The 22,592-nt window shown below is 40.0% G+C and overlaps 1 protein-coding gene across 1 annotated transcript; it reads right to left on the bottom strand.

Annotated features, from left to right (window-relative positions):
* Positions 1–1,125: 1,125 nt before the first annotated feature.
* LOC103471229 (alpha-1A adrenergic receptor) lies at positions 1,126–18,384 on the bottom strand. The gene is made up of 2 exons (XM_008420081.2): positions 16,925–18,384; positions 1,126–2,238 (listed from the first exon to the last, which is right to left on the bottom strand). Exons 1-2 carry the CDS (start codon positions 17,886–17,888, stop codon positions 1,673–1,675), a joined length of 1,530 nt encoding a protein of 509 aa, XP_008418303.1. The 5' UTR covers positions 17,889–18,384; the 3' UTR covers positions 1,126–1,672.
* Positions 18,385–22,592: the final 4,208 nt, after the last annotated feature.

Here is a 22,592-nt window from a genome sequence, read left to right as displayed (position 1 = left end):
TGGACAAGTGACCCTGCGTCTTTCTGAATACCTGCAGATCTCAAGGCAGATGAAGTTTATATTAGAGCAATGAAATAAAAGTCTATATTAATATTAACAGTGTCTTTGTTGTCCACAATCCAACACCACTTGCTGCATATAGTTTGCCAGCATGTTTTTTTTTTCTCCTTGACAAGTTGAAAATGGCAATAGTTGGTATGGAATAATGGCTTGGTTGCGTGAATGTTGTACATATTTATTTTTCTGGGGACAGTTGGTTATTTCGGTTTCTTTGTAACAGCCAAGGCAGGTTTTGTCAGATTGTTTGTACCAACCAGACAGGTTGCTTTGAAGCCATGCTCTACTTTAAGGATGTGGTTGGCCTCGTCCGTAGCCATACCACAGGTCACTCTCACGCACATTAATTTACGATTTGAACATTTAAGCTTTTTCATTAGGCCAAACACAATGACACACTTTTATTGAGTGGGTTAAATACATTTATTCTGTTTGTGAGCACACATGTTTGGTTCACTTTTTGATTTATATATTCTTCTGAACAAAGTTTCTTCTTTGGTCAGATGAAATTCAGATTGTTTTTTTTTAAGCAGGAGTCATTACATGGGGATTTGGTGTGAAACAAAGAATTACTATGTGGAGAAACAACTCCTCCTGCGTTATCGTGTTTGATCTGTCTGCCTTCTTTTAATGAGTTTCCCAGAGAATAATCATCTGACTCGTATCTTCCTTAATTAAAACAAAAGTGCAAAGTTTTTAGGTACAATTTTTGTAAATTTAGAATGCATTTGTGATGACAAATTTATGCTTATACTTTAAAAAAATACTAAAAATACCAAAACTACCAAAAATTGTGGAGGCCGATGTTACCTTTAAGTAAGATCGTCTGCTACAGCATCTTCTGTCTCTGAATGACAAAATAAGTTCTCCAAACATGATAAAACTAAAAATTGCATTAGTCACCTCACAGGTCCAATGCTTTATGAATTTTGTCCAAGCCAATTTCTCCCCCCCTCCCCCTCCCACTCCCACACACACTAATTCTTGAGGTTCAGGTAACATCCATATTATAGCAAACATTGTTGCATTTTCTTCAACAGAGAAATTAATAAGTTGTTACACATCAAATTGGAATTTTATATTTTATTTTTTCCATCACATTTCTACAATCACACACAATATATTTGAAGATTGTGCGCAAAGCAGAAAAATACATACAATATTTTATTTTCACAAAATACCACAATATCAGACAACTGCAACAGAAAGGTCGTCAAATGCCTGGTCGCTCTTTGTTTTACAAGAGGTTGCTTTGATTTTACAAATCAGGTTCAGTCTTTCTTTTTTTTTTACAGGAAACATGACGAGTCAAAGCTAAAAGTGTTCGAAATGATTTAGCTTGGGTTTCTCCAAAGTACATCTAAAACAACATGCAGTTCTCTTTTTGATCCCAACAGGGCATAAAAACGGGAATATTTGAACATCTTAGTGGTCACTGCTCACTGAGAGAAACCTTTCACCAACTGCAAACACGGAAATGAAGTAAATGAGCAGATCAGCTCCTCACACCAATCACTGAAGACATGCCACTAACGGATGAAGCAACACAAACCATGTACAGTGAAACCTACAAAGTCTGTACTCCGCTAATCTGTAAATCAGAAGCTGCCTGCAGTCACACCTTCTCATCAGGCATGATGATGTCCCTGTTGAGCCCTCGCTTGTCTTTAATGTTCCCAAAGGAGAAAGAAAACACCCCCCCAGCGGTCCCCTCTGCCCGTTTCCCCTCTCTGCTGTCCCCTCTCACGCCTCCCTGTTCGCAGTCTGCGGGGCTGCCGGGCAGCAGGTTGGGCGTGGAGGGCGCTGAGGTGGTGGCTCCCCAAATGTACAATGTTTCCCCCTCCGGGCACGGAGGGAGGCCCTTGCTCAGGAAGCTGGGGCTGGGGCTGGCAGAGGACGGCAGGGTGCGCTGACTCCCGTTCAGCCAGCTGGAGGTGTGATCCGTCGAACTCTTCCGTGAGTTTCCGGAGGAGCGGAAGGTGGAGGAGCGGTAGTTGTAGGTTCTCCAGCCGGGGCGTTTCTGCTGATGGCAGTGGCACCTCAGGATCCGGATGAAGGCCAGCTTGAACTCGCGGCTGTAACAGGGGTAGATAATGGGATTCAGGCAGCTGTTGAAGTAGCCCAGCCAGAAGATGACTTTGAAGAGGGTCTCAGGTGGCCGCAGATGCACATTAAAGGACCCTGAGGACAACAGATAAAAAAGGAGATGGATAAGTGGAAAACGGCAGACTGTTTTGTTTTATTCTCTACAGGCCAATCTTCAAAAAGAACCTCAAAATAAATAATGACTCAGTGTTTTGGTTATTCAACATAAACATGCTGTTTTTATTGGTCTTAAATGAGTCAGGCCAGTCCCAAGATTCTGTACACTTGGTGATAAAATCAGAGATACAACACGGTTTTGTGCTCATGTTGACAGTTCGATGAACTATGGTCAAACTGCACTCCTCCAGTTCAGATAAACCACTCCAACAAGGCTTTAGGTTGTTAAACTAAACATAAACTTTACAGCATGATCATATTTATTTTAAAAAAAAAACAAATCCCTAAGAATATTGTCGCTTTTAGAAAAAGAAATAAAACAAAAACATCATGCATTTTTTTTTAAAATGCTTAAAAAGGAAGAGTCCAGAGATTCATTTGTTTTTATTTTTTGTGCTAAAAATGACACACTTAAGTGAGGGAAGAACCTTTATTCTAAACTTCTTTGACTGAACATGCTGAGCCTAGATTATTTCAAATGACAAAATGCAATTATAGAAATATGTTGTTGTTCTGCTCTTTATTTAATGATGCCAGACATCCAGCAGACATTCTCATTTCCTCTTTCTTTTGATCATATTTTTCCCAGCTCAACTAAACCGGCCACCTCTTAGATTCTTTTAGTTGAGACGGGCTGAGCAGGTTGTTCAGTTTTCTCTGCACTTGTGTCGCTTGATTCGTTTTATTACTACAATCTTACCGCGAGTCTGTGATGATATTAGTGAAGTTATAGGTGCAGACACAGAGCAATTTATGTGTCAGAAAGTGAAAAGTAAGAATTGTTAAAGAGTGTGAATAAATACATTTGGACTGAAGAATAACAGAAACTGTTAATATGAGAAGATATAACTTCTTAAATAGGATAAAAACACAACTGGACTGCGTGTAACTCTTGGTTTCATGTTTCATGTATAGGATTGAATGTCATATTTATCCAGCAGGTGGCAGCATTGATTGAAAAGACTGATTCTGTGTTGAGAAATACCTTTTATAAACGGGTTATATGCTTATCTATATAAAACATTGATGGAATCTTGGACTCCTCTTTAAGTCTGTGGGAGAGTTTTATTTCCTTGAGATGCAATCATTAAATGAAATGGTAGGTTTCAGGGAGAGGTTACGAAGCTTAAAGGGCAGCAACACACTTCTGCCTTCCACACACAAACCAACACAGGCTAATGTGGCGTGTAACGCTCAGGAAGATGGTCCTGAGCGCAACGTATTGAAGCAGGCTTATAATGTTTAAAAATGAATGACTTCTCCACTTGCATCAATCTACACTTGATGATACTCGTTGCCCAGATGCGGTTGAGATTTAATAGGCGAGAATAACAGACAAAAGTGCGGAGGAGATAAGAGGAAGTAGATGGAAAAAAAAAGTCCATTAATACGCACAGCAAGAGCAGGATTAGTGTGAAACAAAGAGAGACATTATGTGTTCGCATGCAGGCAGATGTGAAGAGTTCTTAAATTAAAGCGACCCACGTTCTTACATTAATATCATTCTCCCGCAGAGGCTGAAGATGCATCGTAATTTCAGGATTTCAAGTGTGAAATTAGTTCTGGTAAAGTATGACAGACACCTCGGTTTGACTTTTATAGGAGCACCGGAAAGACGGCTTGAATGATTCCTTGCAGTTCTGCATGTTTTATATTTCACTGACACGTGTTAAATGATGAAGGCGGGGTGTGCTGTGGTGGTGCAGGGGTTGGGCACAGCCTATGAATGGAGGCCTTGGTCCTTGACGTGGCCGTCGCGGGTTCGATTCCCGGCCTGGTGACCTTTGCCGCATGTCTTCCCCCTCTCTCATTGCCAACCTTCCTGTCAGTTAGCTGTCAAATAAAGGCCACTAGAGCCAAAAAAACCTTTTTAAAAAAATGATGAAGGCGAGGGGTCCGCACACACATGCTCGGATGATAATCCCATAAACAAAATAAAATCTCTACCTTTAGTGTTTCTTGGGCTTAGTTGAACCAGATCGAGTTGTCTTGGCCTCCTGAGCTGCCAGCGTCTTTTCTAAGCAGCTGGTATTTTCACATGATTTTTTTTTTTCTTCCCATTTCTGGAAACCCACTTAAATGTGACTGCATGACTGTGTGAGTGACGAGGATGACTGGGATACAGGGCATGCCTCTGCAGAGAGAGCCTGTCTTTATCTATCTCGGTTTAGGCAGCAGATCCTGATGGATTCTGACGGTGATGAGTGCTTTCATCACAAGCCCTGTTATCGAGTGTCAAAGGAAACCTTTTTCATTGCTTCTTAAGAGCATTTGATGTCTGATTTCAGAGATCAATTTTTCCAGACTGGTGTGTTGGCTGCAACCATTTAGCTTCTCATTTACTCAACTAGGCAGGAAATTAACCCAAATTCGCCTTTAGTGGTTCTAATGAGGTGTGCAGTGGAGCCAAATGACCCAAACAACTGCAGAGCAAATGATTTTTCAACACTTAAACGTGGAACCTCCTACCAGCCCAAAGGAGCTTAAATCAGATCCCAGTGTTAGTTTATGAAAGCACAAATAAAAAACAGTAAAATATTCCGCAGAGGGCGCGGCAGTGGAGCAGGACTAAAACTTGTGACCCATGTACTGAGGCCTTGGCCCTCGACGCGGCTGTCACAGGTTCAAGTCCTGGCCTGTTGACCCGTCTTCCCCTTGACTCACAACCTGCTGTCCGGTCTGACCGCTGTCAAATAAGTCACTAAAGCTGAAAATAAAACTTAAAAAATAAAGAATGCACAAATAAAAAATAAATGTAATAGTTTATTCTATTTTATTTTGCTAAAGTTAATGTATCAAAATAAAAGCCATAACACAGCTGTTTACTGGGATAACTACTTCGGCACGACACCGGCCAGAATAGAGTTGGATGTCAAATTATGCCCCTGCGGAAGCAAAACCGCGCCCCTGATGAGTTTTGAAAGACTCCGACTAAGTGGACGGAGCCAAGAGACACTGAGAGCCACAGCCAAGCGTGGGGATGAGTGGAGGGGTGGGCCGGGCTGTGGTCAGGACGAAAGAAGCTCTGTTGCCAACTTGGCACAAACTTGAAACTTTGTTGTTTCAGACAGCTCTCGCAACCTAAACACCATTATGAATGAAAAAGTAAAGTAAATGGATAAAAAATATTTACTGTGATTGACAAAATAAGCTCCCCATTAAATTTTTTTATTTTTTATTTTTTTCATGGAAACAATTATTAATTATTAACAGCATTTATTTATTTAGTTTTAAATTATGGGTGCACTGATATTAAAATATTCTATCTCATGACTGATATTAAAATTTCATCTGACGTCAATATCCAATAATATTATTGCTGGTGTTTGCGATAACTGATATTATAAATATTTTACTATCCTTTCAACATCTTGGGAAAAAAAAGATAACACTGCTGACTTCACCACTGCTTTTCTGCTGCAGTTCCGCCAAATCCTGTCCTGGTCTGTAGCATGACCAAACAAACACCAATCTCTTCTCTCACCCTCCAGAAAGAACAACAAGAAGACCGAAATAAGTATCGTTTAATATTGGCCCAGTTTTGTCAGAATTATACTGACATGATAAAAAAATGACTTAACATCAGCTGACAGCAGTTTTAGTTGCAATATATCACACATCCCTAATTTGAATGAAGCAGTTCTCCATATGTAGAAACAGTTGGTGGATATAATAACTACGGTTTCAGCTTATTTTAGCAGTGGTAAAATGGATGTTGTTTTTTTTGTTTGTTTAAATAAAAACAGATAAATTATGTTAAATGTTCAGTTTAACACGTTTGTGGAACACAGCGAAGCTGCGCTAGATTTTTTCATAAGTTTCATTCTATCTCATGTCTGAAAAAGCGGTAGGACATTTTGACTTAAAGTTGATTGAAAGACTGAGATTTATTGTAAAATCCCTTTTCCTAATTTATTCAAAACAAAGTGCAAAACAAATTTTCTCACAATTCAGACCAAGCAATCAGTCATAACTATTTCTACTAGGACACACGCAGAAAAAAATAGACGTTTGGTGCATTGCATATCTGTGCCTGATCAAATTCGTCAGACGTTATTTAGAAGGCAGACGCTTGTTTACATCAATTGTCACGGTTTGTGATGCATTTCAAACTAAACACCAGCACTGCATCAACAAGGCAATGAGATCAAGAGGGATTTGTTCTGGCAGACAGGATTGCGTGAAGGTGCAGATTTTTTGGGGAGGGATGAAAGATTTCTGGAACACAGCTGCATCTGTCTTCCTAAATCTGGCCTTCAAGCCAAAAGTGCAAACAGGGAAGCAAAATAGTTTGACTATCAGGATGGTAACTCAAACATGACGGTCATAAAAACCATCATTCAGAAACAATCAGTGTTTGTAGAGATATGGCAACGTTGTTACTAAACAGGCCTTGATTGCATTTTGGTACGACTTCGATACTATGAGAAACGTACTCATTTAACATTGTGAAATTCAATGTGTCCTAAGCTATGCAGCAGGGCACCGTCACGTCGGTATTCTTTCTACAGCTAAACAAGGAGATGGCATCGTGTTGAGGGTTTTTTTTTCTTTCCAAAATAATCAGCAAAAGGCCAGTCAGAACTAAGAGAAGTGGAGCGATAAAATCCTCCATTTAATGCCGTTCACAGTGGACAGCCATCAAACACACGTACTCCTAAGAGCAATTTACCGCTACCTTTGAGAAAACACCACGACAATACGGGAACAACTAAGCAAAAGTTAAGATCTCAATTTATTACAGACAGTAAAAAATCCATCAGGCATCTGGAATTTCTTATGAGAGACTAATAAATTTTTAAAAGAAAAGTTGTACCCGAAGTGATAATTGAAGAAGGCCCGTTTCTTACTAACATAAAATGGTTCAACTTTTATTCTTCTGCCAAGTAAATGCATTAAACATCCAAAGCATCAACTTAATAGCATGACCTTTGATGCAGATTGTCTTGAGTTTGACAAAACAAAAATCTGATGGTCATTAAGAGCTTATGTTTTGATTCAAAAGTGGGGATAGCCTCTTAATTCCCTCATTTGCTGTTCGATTACAAACTACAAATTGACTAAAATGAATCCCACCCTATTTTCCAAGTAATACTTCATGTTTGAAGCCTTAAATGTACTTGAAAGCATTAAGTTTACTTAAAACACTTTTATAAAAATGTGTCTGCTTCATAATCTAAATAAGGACTGTCAGTTTTGACAGATCAGACTGAAAGAAAACTGGAAATATTACTGGAAACATTATTGAAACATTTTATAACATATCCAGGCTTCTATAGCTAAAAGAAAATCCAAAGGATGAATGGATGGATAGTAGAACGGACATAAAATTGATATTAATGTCAAATGTGTTTTTCTTTGCTTATCCAGATCCGGAAAAAGCTTAATACCAAAATCTATACTTCTGTACTTCCTGCAGTTTTCTGGGCCTCTAGATAAGAATATGTGTCAACCTGCTGCTTAAGACAACAAATAATTAAAAAGTTTTTCTGTCACAGCTTGCATTATAGAGCGGAAGTATTTGGACTCAAATCCAGGGAACCAACGCATTAAATGAAAGCAAAGCGAGGCACTCTGAATCCTCACTTCATTTAAAAGCCTTTCAGATGACTTGAGTCAAACGTGGTCGTGCTACCTTCCTTCCAGGAGGAGCTAATAAAAATCTTGGCCTCTATAAAGAATAAAGAGGTGGGTCAAGGCCGTCACGTTCATGGATCTCCGTTACACAAGCATGTGGGGGATAAAGGGTAGGAAACACAGGATAACGGCGGAGTGGCCTGTAGCCACATTGGGGACATATTTGTTTGTTTAAGTTCCATGTGAACTCGCTCCATTTTTGTCCTTTCAGGAGTGTTTATGTTCAGAGCCTATAGTATAGGAGGATGCAATGGGCTTGCTCTGTGAGACAATGGTATAAATATACAGCAGATAACGGCGGGGGGTTTGATGTGGGTGGTGGTCTCGGGCTCTTCTGTTAAGAGGACCGCTCGCACCTCCTTCCTGAGGACAGGCGCACACACATCTCACTCCGAAACACAGGAACATCTTAACAAAACTCTGCATCCTGTTATTCTCACTAATTGGAAGGAGCGATGCCTATTCTCTGCCATGTGAAGCACACACACACACACGCACGCACAGAGCATGTCTTTCTATCCTCACAAAAGCTCTGCAATGACTTCCTTTCATTTTCATTCATTTCTATACCCTAAACACAACCTAAACTCAAGTCAGACCTTAACCTTAAACCTAAGCTCTAGTCTAAAAACAGAACTTCTCCTTATTGTGTCCCTGGCTTTGGGCCCATACAGAGCTGTGGGTCCTCACATGTAGTACACGTGGAACAATGGGCCTTACAAGGTGAGAAATGCTAAAACACACGCATGCACGCACGCATGCATGCACGCACGCACGCACGCACGCACACAAACTCACAAATTTCTCCCTCTAAAACTCACAAATCCTGTTTCATAACACCTATAAACATGACTAATGTGGCTCAGATTGAAAGCACTACAGCCCTCACACAGAGCTTTCAGTCAAACCGCAGTGTTGGGATAATTTTAGGAAATCACACTGACAACCCAGAGACCCCTTGCCTTCACCTTCCTCCTGCCCCACAGACCCTACTGCTCTTCTCTGCCACCTTTTTCATACATCGCTTTGACACGCTGCCCTCTCATTATTTTCCCTCTTCTAAAAAAAAAAATCCCATCGGTCCCCCTGGTGCACAGCTGATCATCAGCTCAATGAAAAACACAAAAATTTCACATTTTTCATAAAGGAAGATACGCGAGTGCTGGTTTCTGCCACATCTCGCGTTCGAGCGGCACAGTTTACGGAGCCTTCGCAGGATATTTGTGCTGGCTCTGGGTGTTAAAGAGCCGCATGAAAATATGTGTTAGGATGTAACACCTGCAGCCCACTGATCATTCCTCTTTGTTGCGAGGATGAGAAAGAGGGAAAAGAAAACATTGAGATGCATGACAAATGTCTCCACTGAAGGGTGTCTGTTCTGCAAATTAAGTATAATCTATAAAACTCTTACTGACTGCTGTTAAATGAGTGAGGGTAGAGTTTAACAGGGTGCATTAATGAGGATGAAATGGACATTATGAAGCTTTAGAGTTCCAAGTCATAGTAAATTGTTCCATGTTTATTAACTGAGCTGTTCTAAGCATCTCTTGACAAAAATCTTCTGTTTATGAAGTTATTGAAACCATAGATGTCATGAGTCTTGCTGCTCTGGTCATTTGGACTGATTCACTGGAGGTGGGTTGCAATAAAGAGGAGAGAATATGAATGCACTCGTCCATCACTCTAAGCAGCTACTTCTTGAATGAATGATTATTCAGCCATCATGATGACGAAACGTTCTTGGAGAAATCAAAGCTCAAAAATGTGAATATGCACGAAAGAGATTAATTTTTCTTTCATGCTTTCCACTTTTAGTCTACTGACACAGCTGCACCCTTCCATGCGTTTTGTTAACTGTTAAAGATAATGGACCAACACAAAGCGGTGCACTGCTGTCCAAATGTTTCGCGAACAAAAGCGGAACACGGTGATGGCCGTTTGATGTCGGCTCAACTGAGCCAGTAGTTGTTAAAACCACATTTTGCTGCAAACACCTTAAGATGTTTAGATCTTCTAGAAACTTCGACAAAAATCTTTTTTGCGAAATAGCTGGAGCTCAGACAGTTTGGATGGAGAGCATCAGGTCTGGGATCGACTTCATCGAAACCATCCCATTGTAGATCTGGTTGGATGTATTAGGTTCTTATCCTGTTTGTTTAAGAAGTTTCCAGTCTCCTTCAGCCACTAGCAGGTTTTTTCCAGCATGTCCTTGTGTTCAGCTCCATCCATCTTCCCATCAGTCCCATCAGGAGGAAATCCATCCTGCTGTCTTATGCATGAGGTCAAGATGCTCTGGAGCAAGTTTTCATATGTACATCACTGCATTCATCTTCCCCTCTATCCTAACTAGTCTGCCTCCTTAAATTGTGGAACTCTTGTATTTTAATATAACATATTTTTTTATTTAAAGCATTAAAGTAATTTATGCAATTTAAGAAATTTGTAGAATTTGTGAAGCATTTTTTTTTAATCTGGTTATTTACTTACAAAGAATGCTCATCATCGTATGTAATCCTTACTGAAATAAACGTAAAAAAAAGAGCTATAAATATTTACCATGATGACATGAATGTATGTTTTTCAGAAAAAATCCCCAACTGTTTAACATGAGGCTAGTCCTGAGCTGATCTTTGGAAAAAATAGGGATTTAAAATAAAGTAAGACAAGTAAATAGAATATACCTATAATTTTTCTTTTTATCTGTGGTTAAAAAAAAATATCTTGGTTTCATTTTTATTTAAACTAGGACTGAAGAGAGCTGTATTTAGAAATAATGGCATAATAAACAATGGAAGCTCAGATGGAAATCTGTGTTTTTATGCTTGCAAGGCCACCTAACTCAGCTTGATAGCTTGATAAAAAAACTATTTTTTGCTCCTTTGAGAAACACTTGTTGGCTGAATGTCAGAAGTGATATGGCCACATACCAAAAATAAAAAAAATGAATAGAGGAAAGTTAGGAAAATAGGAAGTCGCTGGTAAAAAATTGGCAGAGTGAACTTGTGCTTAGAAAAAAAAAAAAAAAAAAGATGAGAAACTGCTTAGATGCTGGTTGGAAAATAAAAATCATGCATGAAAGAGGATAAAATCTCTTGGCCAGCAGGAGGTGGAGAATAAATGCTGCTGGTAAGTTTTTAAAAATCCAAAATGCATTTTGTATTTGGACAACACCTTTTACAATTTTCTCTCTAAATTTTGGGATCAATTGCCTTCAGAAAGCACAAAATTGGAGTCCATTGTGTGCAACATCATCTGTGTATACATCAACTTAAACTACAAAAGCCTCTGATGGACGTCAGAAAACATTAGTGAAGAAACGGCTTCATGAACACCAAAGAACCCCGTGGAAAGGTCAGGGGAGAGAGGTTCAAAACAGAGTTAGATTATAAAACATTATCCAAAGCTTTGAGCATCTCACTGAGCACAGTTCAATGCAGCATCAAAAAATGGAAAGAGATTTTGTGACACCACAAACCTAAAAAAAACAGGGCAGTTCATCTAAACCGACAGATCACATAAAAGGAGAGCATTAATCAGGGAATCAGCCAAGAGATCTGTGGCAGAGAGCCAAATGTCAAGTTGGTGAATCTGATGACAGGACAAGAGTAAGTCATGCACTTCACAAATCTATCCTTCATCAAAAAGAGGATAAAGTCGTCATTATGCCTCAAAAAAAGTGGTGGCAGAATAATGATGTTGGAAGCATTTTCTTCTGCAAGTAGCTGATGAAGATGGATTGAACTAAACAGAGGGCGATACGTTAAAAAAGCCTGTTGGAGACGGCAAAAGACCTGAGACTGGTTTCTGCTTCAGCAGGTCAACAACCCCAAACATAAAGCCAGAGACACAATGGAAATGTTAGATAAAAACCTTTTAATGGCTTAGAATAACTTAAAGTCCAGACCTGAGTCCAACAAAAAAATGGTCCAAATACTTTAAACTTATTGTTCACAGAATCTCTCCAGACAGATTGATCTGTTTAGCACCGAAGAATTGGGGGTTAAAAAAACAAAACAATATATGTGCAAAGCTGGCATAAATATTTATAGACTGAGGTAGTTGTCAGGATTATTGACTCAGGGTACCTGAATACAAATATACCCAACATCTGCATGATTTGTATTTGCTAAAAAATAATATTTCAATTTGATAAATTTTTTTGGTGTAATATAAAATGTCGGAAAGTTTTGCCAGGATACAAACATTTGTAGAAATGGTAACTGTACCAAAGTAGACGCAACATTTATTGCTAAGAAATGTAAAACTATTTTCTTTTAAAGCTTTTAAAGCTGCACCCTCAAGAGTTTATAAGGTTAATCTAAAAGAAACTACTTCTTGTCCAGTTTGGAAAAGTTTCCATTGCTTGTTGATAGACACATTTTGTGTATAAAACTGCTTCTGACCTACAGAGCATTTGCTTGCAAAGCTTTTATTTACCTTGAACCACCTACTCTGAAGCTCCTCTTTATTAAAAGCAAACGGTATTGACAGATTGTTTATTTTGAGGAATTTTCTTATTCAATTTGTAATGTTTATTTCATGTTTTGAAATAATTTCTTAATGCTGGTGATCTAATATCTAGGAGCACATAAACATGTTTCAGCATGTTTAAAGGCTCTTGAGGATAATCTGACATGCCAAGCCAAACAGCGGAGTAAAACTTCGTGGACTGTATGGCAAAGAAAATGTTAAGTGACTGCAGTTTCCAACAAGTAAATTTTGTTTTACTCCCATATAATTCCTCTCCATGTTTGTAATATAATTGGATTTTTTGATATACAGTATTTTCTTTTGCATGCTAAGACTCAGGAATGTGACGTAACCCAATGTTAAATCTGCGTTTGTTCTGAGACTGATTGAGTTTTTTTGGGGTGGGGCTGCTTTTGATCAGCAGTTGAAGGCTTGGAATACCGCTAACATTATAAGAAAACTTTGATCTGTTTTCTTCCCATCCTGACATAATTTGATTCAAGTTGAAAGCGTAAAAGGCAGCACAGAAGTTTTAAAACTCAGAACAAATGAGTCAACCCTGGTTGTCTGCTTGCCATTTATGTACAATAAACCACGGTATTTACAAAATCTGAGCCAGACAGGGTAGATCAGTAATGACAGGGGAGGAAGAGGGGGGGAGGGGGATCACATAGTTTGTCAAGCGGCACTCAGGGGTTGTGACCTTTCAGACCTAAGGTCAGTGTAGCTCTGTCTGGAAGCACGCAGCTTTTACTTTCATCTGTGCAGTCTAAAAATCTACAGAGATGGACAAGAGGGAACCATGTCCAGCCTCACAGACAAAATTCCGAGAGAAATACGTGAACCAACCTGCACACAAACACAAATTCAACCAAAGCATTTCATGCATGGCAACCACCCGGCCCCCCCTCCCCCCCCTCCTCACACACACACACACTCTGCGAGCTGGAACCCCCCTTCAGCACACGTCGCCTATCGGTGACAGCATGTAGTTGAAGAAAGTTGGGTTAATAACATGTGTGAAAACGGAAATCCCACACTGTGGGTGGAAGCTAACAAACGCTCAGGGAGCAACAGGAGAAGAGTGTCTGCCTGCGATCCTATCGGACTTGGAGAATTTTAATTCAGACCAAAGTCTCACCAAGAGACCTGAGGTGCACAGTCAAAGAGAAAAGCAGTGACTAAAATGAGAAAAAAAAAATGTAAAGAAAGTGGGCACCTTCTAAAAGATCCAGCTATGGCAGAGAGCTTCCAATGAAGGTGAATTGCAAAGAGTTTCCTGGCAGGAAAGTTTTGAACTTGTCTGCTTTAAATGTGCATTAAGTAAAGAGGCACAGTGCTTTGTCTCAGTGTATCAGTATGCTACACATGGAGAAGACCGCAGCATTGGGAGAGGAGAGGGGCTCCTTGGCAGTTTGTCCCATGGTGTTACATAAATGGGGCCTTCCGGCTGATCCCTCTCCCTGGAAATCTACACTTTCAAGGCTCCTAAATCTGCAGCATCTCACCAAGAATACCTTCGAGCTGCAATCTCTGCATCTTTGAGGATATGAGGCTCAAAGCCTGAGGCATGCACTTGCTCTCATCTGACCAACACACACAGAGGCAAATCTCCCCGGAAGCAGAAATGCAGTGCCTTGAAAAAGAAACAAGCACGCAACACATTTTGTGACATTACAACCACTAATTTTTTATATGTTTCTTTGGAATTTTACGTGGTAGATCAACACAAGGCAGTGCCAAATTATAAAGTGGAAGGAAAACAAAACATGGTGTCGGGGATCCAACCGAGCCACATGGAGAACGATTACTAAACTGCACACAGACGGGAATATAAAAATAATGGATCCCAGAATGTACAGTATCAAGCTATTTTTGTGACAACTTCCAGGAAGGCGCAATCACAGCAGGAATCCCAATAATCTTATGGAGCTGCAAAACTTAGCGTGCAGCGGTTTCCGCTCTCTTTTGCCTTTGCTCCCAAAAGCTGATTGCGGTGGACACGCATGGACGTCATGCTGGCCGAGTAAAACAAAAACTGGATCTTCGAAGATACCTTTAATCCAGGGTATGGCCTGCTGTCTGTGTAGCCAGAGACTGTATCTCAAAATAAGATTAGCTGCCCAAAACTGTCCGTCAGATTTTCTGCAGCAAGAATTTGACTCAAAGATGCTCCAAGAGAAACTCTTAATTTTTTTTTTAGTTTATTGTGATTTACTTTTTTATGTTTGGCTGCCAGTTTTTTTTATTAATGGCACACAAAGGTACATGTGGGACTAATAGGGGATGCTAAGTTTTGCAGTAGCTAATTTTCTTACCACACCTGCCATCCATATGCCAAATTGTGAGTCGATATCTATGGTTTGTCACTAGAGTCAGTAAGGCCATTTGATCACTGTGAACGTCTTGCTCTTTGTTAGGTTTGAAAGCTAACTTGCTAATACTCCACGTATTATTATATAATACCAAACCTCACCAGGCAGGTCAGAAAGCAATAACTGACAGAAACTGTGAGGTTTTGGATATGAATTCCTGATAATGTCTGACTTATTCATTGTGATTGCAATTAACAACTTTCCTTGGCACTTATTGATAATTATTTATAACCAAACTAAGCCTAAAGTTGCACAGTGGCATTTAGTAAAACTGTACACTTTTATTCAGCTCCCCAAAAAAACTCCCATGAGGTTTTGTCCCTGGATTTTTCTCTATTTATCTCTATCCATCTCCCAGTGGACTCTGATGCTGAATAAAAGAAATCCAACAGTATAATGCTGCCACCACCATGTTTCGCCGTGACGGTGGTGTGTTCTGGGTGATGCCATTTTTACTCCACATACAGTTATTTGCAAGCGCAGGCCAAAAGGTTTTAGAGAACCTTCTTCGACATGTTTGCTGTGTCCCCTACATGACTTGTGGCAAGCTTTAAATGGGACTTCTTGTGGCTTTCTTTTAACTTTCCTGCATTTATTTTTCCAGTATTCCATAAAATCCAGATGTGTGGAGTGCATGAATAATCTCTGCAGGTCCTCCAGAGTTAACGTGGGCCTCTTGGCTATTTGTCCAAATAATGTTCTGCTTGTATTTATCCTCAGTTTAACACACACCGGCAGAGAATTAGGTTAGTATTTTTGTCATTAGGTGACTTGTTAAGAGTCAGTTCTGCTGGATGTGTGTAGTTGCATTAGATTAAAAGGGAATTAATACAAACTCGTGCCACAAAAAATAGTGAAAAAGTGGGTCCTTTTCTACCCAATTCATAAATATGTAGAAAGTCTTGGTGGTTTTCTGACCTGCTCACCATATTTTTCCTTTCTTACATTGCTTAATCCCATCTGCAGTTTCTGAAACAGACCCGCTAGTGTCTGTCACATCATGGATTCTCGGCGAGGTCGACGAAAACCGAGCAGATCGGAGGCCACAACCGGATTAACTAACAGAGAGGAAATACAGCAAAAGATAACAGGAACTGTTTGGATAAGTTCAGTAGGAATTCCTCCTCAAATTCCTAAGTGTTTCATTACTTATTACGGTCCCTAAATTAAACGAGTAAAATCTCATAAAGTCTTTGAGTTTGTAGATCGTGTCCCACAGTTTGTAGAAATATTAAGTCTCAACAAAGCTGCTGTTCTCTGTCTGCAACTCCTCCTACAATGTAGACAGAGATGCACTAATAAGGCTGTTTCTCCTGCTTAAAGTGATAAGTCATTGTTTTTTGTTATATTATCCATATTTATGCACTACAGCATCAAATGACCCCCAACTTGATTTTATGGTGCTGAGGAAAAAAATGCATGTAAGTACATGCTGCTGGTTTATGTATGGACTGTAAATAGTGAGAAATCTAAGTCCTGGTGCTTGGAATATGGAGGGGGGGAAATCTGATTTTTTCAGACCTGCTGATCTGAAAGCAGTGGGTTTATGGGAAAACCTTTGTAATAAATTAGAATATTGCTAAAGTATATTAAAAAAACAATACAGAGATGTTGGCTTAAGTACAGCTCGTGCATTCAATACTAGGTTGGGCTCTTTTAGCATGAATCACTGCCTCAGTGCGGAGTTCCCTGCATGTAAAGACTTTTGTTCTTCCTCTCAATTTTCCAATAATATATTTGGACACCTCATTTTGTTAACAGCTTCCACTAGTGGTTTGAACTGATAACAATAATGTATGAATGCATATGTAACCTCTGAGTTTTACTAATTGAATCCAGTTACTGAAATGCACTTTTGATGATATTCTGGTTTCTTGGGATACACTTGCATGTGCTTAATTTGGACATTTGTATATTTGTGTCTCAGAGTTTCGACGGGGGCCCACAGCACTAAGCTGTTTTCAGAAACCTCAGACTGGCCCTGTTTTCATATTTTTTTTAATAAAGATTTTAAATTAGGATGTTCGGGATTGTGGCTGTACTTTTGCAAATGACTATAACGTTCCTGTCATCATAACATAGTATAATAGAGCGCTTTGTCAGAGGCGACCTGCTGAACCTACCTATAGGCAGGGCCAGAAAGAAAGGCAGCCAACATAGGACGAACATTCCGACCACAACTCCCAAAGTTTTAGCTGCCTTCTTCTCCCGGGAAAATTTCAGGAGCTTCACAGTGAGGGAGCTCCTGGCCTGGTGCGCACGGCCTTTTCCGGTGCCCGGTGCGCCGGGGTCCTCGTGCACCTGAGAGCCCTTGTGGATCCTGAGGGTCAGCTCGCTGGTGTTCATCCTCTCCCGCATCACGCCCGCCTCCAGGTTCTTCGTGGTCCTCTTGGCCACGATGTAAACGCGGCAGTACATGGCCAGGATGACGGCGAGCGGGATGTAGAAGGAGCCGAGAGAGGAGAAGAGCGCGTAAAACGGCTCCTCTGTGATGAGGCACACCGTGTCGTCCGGCGCCGGCGGCTGCTTCCAGCCGAACAGCGGTCCGATGGAGATGACCACCGAGAGCACCCAGACCCCGAGCATGGCCAGCAGAGCCCGCTTCTCCGTCACAATACCCGGGTACTGCAGCGGGTAGCTCACTCCGATGTAGCGGTCGATGGATATTACGCACAGGCTCATGATGGACGCCGTACAGCACAGCACGTCCAGCGCAGCCCAGATGTCACAGAAGATCCGGCCGAACACCCAGTAGTCCAGGATCTCCAGGGTGGCAGAAACCGGCAGCACCGTGGTGCCCAGCAGCAGGTCGGCCATGGCCAGGTTAAGGATGAAGTAGTTGGTGGGGGTCCGCAGGTGCCTGTTGCACACCACGGACAGAATGACGAGGATGTTGCCCACGATGGCAAACACGATGAAAGCCCCCAGCACCAAGCCGAGCAGGGCGGCGCGGGTGAGGTCCAGCTCGCTGAACTCGGTGTGGTTCGTCCTGGAGCTGTTGGTGGAGTTGAACTGCACAGAGTCCCACTCGAGGTCCGAGGAACCATTTTTCCACAAGTTTGTTACATCGTCAGTGCTCAAACTCATTTTGAGTCACGACGTGCTCCATAGCAGGCTTTCTATCACTATAACTAAAGAGTCTGTACTGCGCGCAAGTGCTCAAACTTCCCTACGTCCGCATGGTTCTTTCAAAAAGCGCCGAACCACGAGTCCACATCAGTCCATTGCGCAGCCGATCTGTTCGCAGGCAGTCCCTCTCCCTCCACATTCATGGGGGTTCAGTGGAGAAGTGAGGGCTGTGGCAGTCATCTCCTGCCTCCTCTCCTCCTCTCCCTCACACAGCGCTGCCACAAACTGACCAAACATACCCAAAGCGAGGCGACAGAGTGCGCATGACGCACAGCACAAAGACAGTGACTCTTCATAATTGTAACCATGCAATTCAGTTAAAAAAGTTTGTATGTTGCGGTGCAAATTATTTTTTGCGTTTTCAGGGCAAAAATATTATTTGTTGCAATAGCTTCGCGATTTTATAGCTAGACCTGAACAACTTGGCTGCCTTTATGCTGGTAGTGACATGTACGGTAACACCCCTTTTCCCACCAGAAGAGGTTGCCTAATTGAACAAATAGTGTTGCGCAAAAGGCGCATTAACTCCCCCTTGCCCTCCCCATGGTCAATGGTTGCCTTGATTTAGAGGGTCTTTGTTGCATTCTTTAACACAGCAAATTAACAAAAAACAAAGGCGAACTGAAAAAACCTATTAGGAATAGAGCTGTGCTTTCAACTATTTTGTTTATTTATTTTGTTTATTTCCAAAAAGAAAAAAAACTGTCTCGGAAAATTAATAAGACACAGTAACAGAAAATGACAAAAAAAAACCCAACAACAATAATAATAATAATGCATAACTTTGGGCACTTAAACAACATAATATGTAGGAGATATTAATAATGAAGCATAGCTCCTTGAAGAAGTATTCACATTTTGTTAGATTAAAGGCAATCGGCTGCAAACTTTCCGGGATAGGTCTCTACCAACTTTTTTCCTCTATAGACTAACATTTTGACCCTTTTGATCCAAAATAACAAAAACTTAGTTAATCTGGCTTACCTGTAAATATGTATTTACTACATTAGAAACAATTCTCTAAAGTTTTAAAATCTCCTTCAGTCATTTGTACTGAATTTTAGATATTATTACTGTAATTTTAACTTATTCTAACTCCAACTTGTGGTCACAGCACAAATCTGCAGTGGTTTAAAGGATTCTGTGTTACAGTATTTTTGTTCAGAGTTGCAATACGTTTGATGAATAGAAAGAGAGTACATTTCAAAAATCCTCATTCAGGTTCAGCTCTGGACTTCATGGTGGTCACCTTATGTGTGAAACTGCTTCCTGAACCCAGTTTTATCCCAATGAATCCTATAGCATTGTCCTCCAGAGTGAGAAGGTGCAACAAACAACCCTCTCACATTGTTGCAAAAAGGAATTCGTAGCCTCCGACTGCATCATCTGGGGTGAAATAACGCATTGTCAACTAAAACATTTTATTCTCCGCAGTGCTTTTCCAATAACAGACTCTTAACAGTATTCTCAGTTAAAGCCAAATGGTAGCTTATGACATGCAGGCACTATAACTAACAGCTTGTGAATTTGTGATTGTTTTATTGACAGTAAACGCAACATGAGCGGTTTAAAATGTGAAATTGATTTTTGCATGCTTACTTGTGTAGTCCTACGCAGCTGTTTGTTCCAGTTTGACTTCTCATTAGTCAGCAGGAATGATCAGCGTCTCTATTGATTAGCTGTGGGATGTGTAAGCAATGAAGGGTCACCAGGAGGATGAGTGTGTGTGTGTGTGTGTGTGTGTGTGTGTGTGTGTGCGTGTGTGTGCGTGTGTGTGTGTAAGAGAGAGAAATAGAGAGAAAGAGGGAGAAAACAGGATTGTAAAAGCGGATTTGGCAACTTTTAGTGTGATGATGATAAGAAGGTCCAACAGTGAAACTGGAGTGAAATCGTCCTCTGTGTTTATACCCCTTCCTCTTTTCAGTCGTTTGCTTCTCTCTCCTCGTTTTGTTCCTTTGCGTTATCCTTATTATTTTGTAAGTTAGTTTTCTTCTGCTAGTTGAACTCCACTAAGATACAATCTTTCCATTTCCTGTCTCCTTACATTTGGGTACAGCACACCCACCACTCATGACACGTGCAGTCAGATCACTGGGGGATTGTGAGGCCAGCGTGTAGCAACGCATGCGGAAAACGCAACAAAATAGACAGAAATGTAAGGACAACGCAAAGATCTCAATAAAAATGTGTATTATAACAAAGAGAAAATATATAATACCCTACTCCATAATCACTAAATCTTAGTCTTACACCATTTATCTGAAATATCTCTAGTAAGATGCTTCTTCAAGTCCTTATCTGCAATGACATCAAGATCTGGGCTAGTCCAGGATTTTTTCTGCTTCTTAGCCTGTTCTTGGTGGATTTGCTGGTATGTTTTATGTCATTGTCATGTTGGTGGATCCATCCCCAAACAATGACTCTTCCACCCCCATGGTTCAGAGTTGATATGAGGTTCTTTTTCTGGAATGCCGTATTTGGATCTATGTCAAACATGTCCTCCCTCCTGTATGTCCTGTGAAGACATTTTAGGTTCTTTGGACAAGTTTTTAAAGAGAACTTGCTCCAATGGTTGCTGCTTCGAAGTTTCCTTCCTTACCAGCCTCAAAAACCATTACAATATTCGGGAACGCTAAACTAAACATGTCAAGTTTAAACAAGATAAGCCTCTTTCAAAGAACAATCTTAAACATGTGCCTGATAAAATATACCTTCGTGGGGTTTTAACCATCTTACCATTTAAAAAAAAAAACTTCTGGGTGTCCTACCTTATTTATAACCAGAAATTAATATATTTGACATAACATTATAGATGTCTTTTCTTTAGTTTGTATTAGTTTATGATATTACTTGGATTTTTCAGTATTGGTAATATTAAATATCTCCTGTGTATTGAAAAATATTAGAAAAACACACAAGCAGTTGTCGGGTGTCCTATTTCTTTTATTTTTTTTTGCAGGACAATTGATGGTAAAAAGGATGAGCTCATTTCAGTGCTTTTGCACTAAAATTTGCCCCATATTTGGATAATGGAAGAAGAAGCAGTGTCTTTATTCAGCATCCCGTCCTGAACAAAGTGCTTCCTTGTTGCTCTGTATCAGAGGAGACTATGTTTTATAACTTGTGTTTTTTCTTGTAAACACAGACATTATTCCATGACGTTCTGTCGGCCTCGGTTAAAATAATTTAATAAATCGCTCATGGCTATTTATTTTAAAGGGGATATAAAGTTTTGTGTTTTTGTCCTAGCCAAATTTCCTCTTCTACAGAGTTGATGTGGATCTTGCACATACCCATAAAGTAATTAATGTGCTTCCTGACAATATTCAATAATATAATACAAATTAAAAAATAATTAGAAAGAATAAAATTAATTTCCTTTTGATTGCGTCTGAGAGCTGGGTGGTTTTCCTGTTGTTGTAGTTCAGAAGTGAGTTCATCTTGAGTTTTGTGTGACATTGTCTTAATCAGTGTGCACACGTTGACTGATGACTTTGCACTGCTAACTCCTTGCCAACATTCCTCTTTTCTTAATTGCAGTGACGTTTTTCTTATTTTTGCATTTGGCTCACTACATACTTTAGAAAGACATTTGGTTGGATGTATGACGGATTATGATGTCAGGATTCTGGGTTGTTTAGAGTTGCTTCGGTGTTTCGATTATTTCATTCTAGTTTCATTGTCATTCTGCTCCTTGGTTTCTTATTTTGATTGGGTCAGCCTTGTTTCTATTTTACTTTAGTTCAGTCCTTCCTCAGTTAGATTCATTTTCCCAGTTACCCAGTTTGTGTACTCATCCTGGGTTGCAGAACATCGGAATAGATTGTCGGTGAAAACAATTTGATTCGTAAATTAGCTAAATAATCTTCAGAGCAAAAGCAGTCACTTAAAAATGCTTTTAAAGGTGAGCATATGTAATGAAACTTATTACACTAAAGGGAATTCATTGATCAGTAGCAGACCTCAACATTTATCTGTGTTTCATTGTTGGAAGTCAGTATTTGATTATTTGAGCTGTGATTATGGATGTATGATTTTGTGTCCTTGCTGTATGCATACGCAGGAACTTCCTAAAGATATTAAAGATTATGATCTATTTATTCAAAGTTTGGTCCCTTTGGCTAACAACTTTTCAATTTAGTGTGTAGAACTGTTAAAAATACATTTTGCAGGGAGGAAAAAAATATATACTGTTCTATAACTTGCACTTTGCAGAAAGATAATGTACCAGATAAAAGTTGAATTTGCATAAAACCAAACTAATTAATGGCTCTTCACTGCTTTTAAATGACATCTTCCACATTCTGAATATTTAAATGACTCAACAAGGTCTGTGCTGTGAAAAAGACAAAAAAAGTACAAAGTGTTGCTTTTAAGAAGAAGAGATAAGGTTTTTATGATGTCACCTTAAATAAGTTCAAAGTTCTGGTAAACAGAGATAGCTGCTTGTTGTCAGACTGTAAAGGTTCCTGTGATGACTGGATTATTTCTGAATATCAGTCGTTCTTATGGAAGATGGGATTAACTCTCTTGATGTTCATGTTCAGAAACGGAGTCCTGCACCGTTTCTGCCAATCAATTACTCTAATCGTTGTTTAAAGGTCAGCAAAGGATTAATTCAAAACCCTGACAGAGCTAATTAACAGAGCCAGCCTAAATGAG

This window comes from Poecilia reticulata, linkage group LG10, assembly GCF_000633615.1.
Source record: "Poecilia reticulata strain Guanapo linkage group LG10, Guppy_female_1.0+MT, whole genome shotgun sequence".
NCBI classification, from domain to species: Eukaryota; Metazoa; Chordata; class Actinopteri; order Cyprinodontiformes; family Poeciliidae; genus Poecilia; species Poecilia reticulata.
Note: the sequence above shows the minus strand (reverse complement) of the source record. Positions and strands in the feature narration are given on the sequence as shown.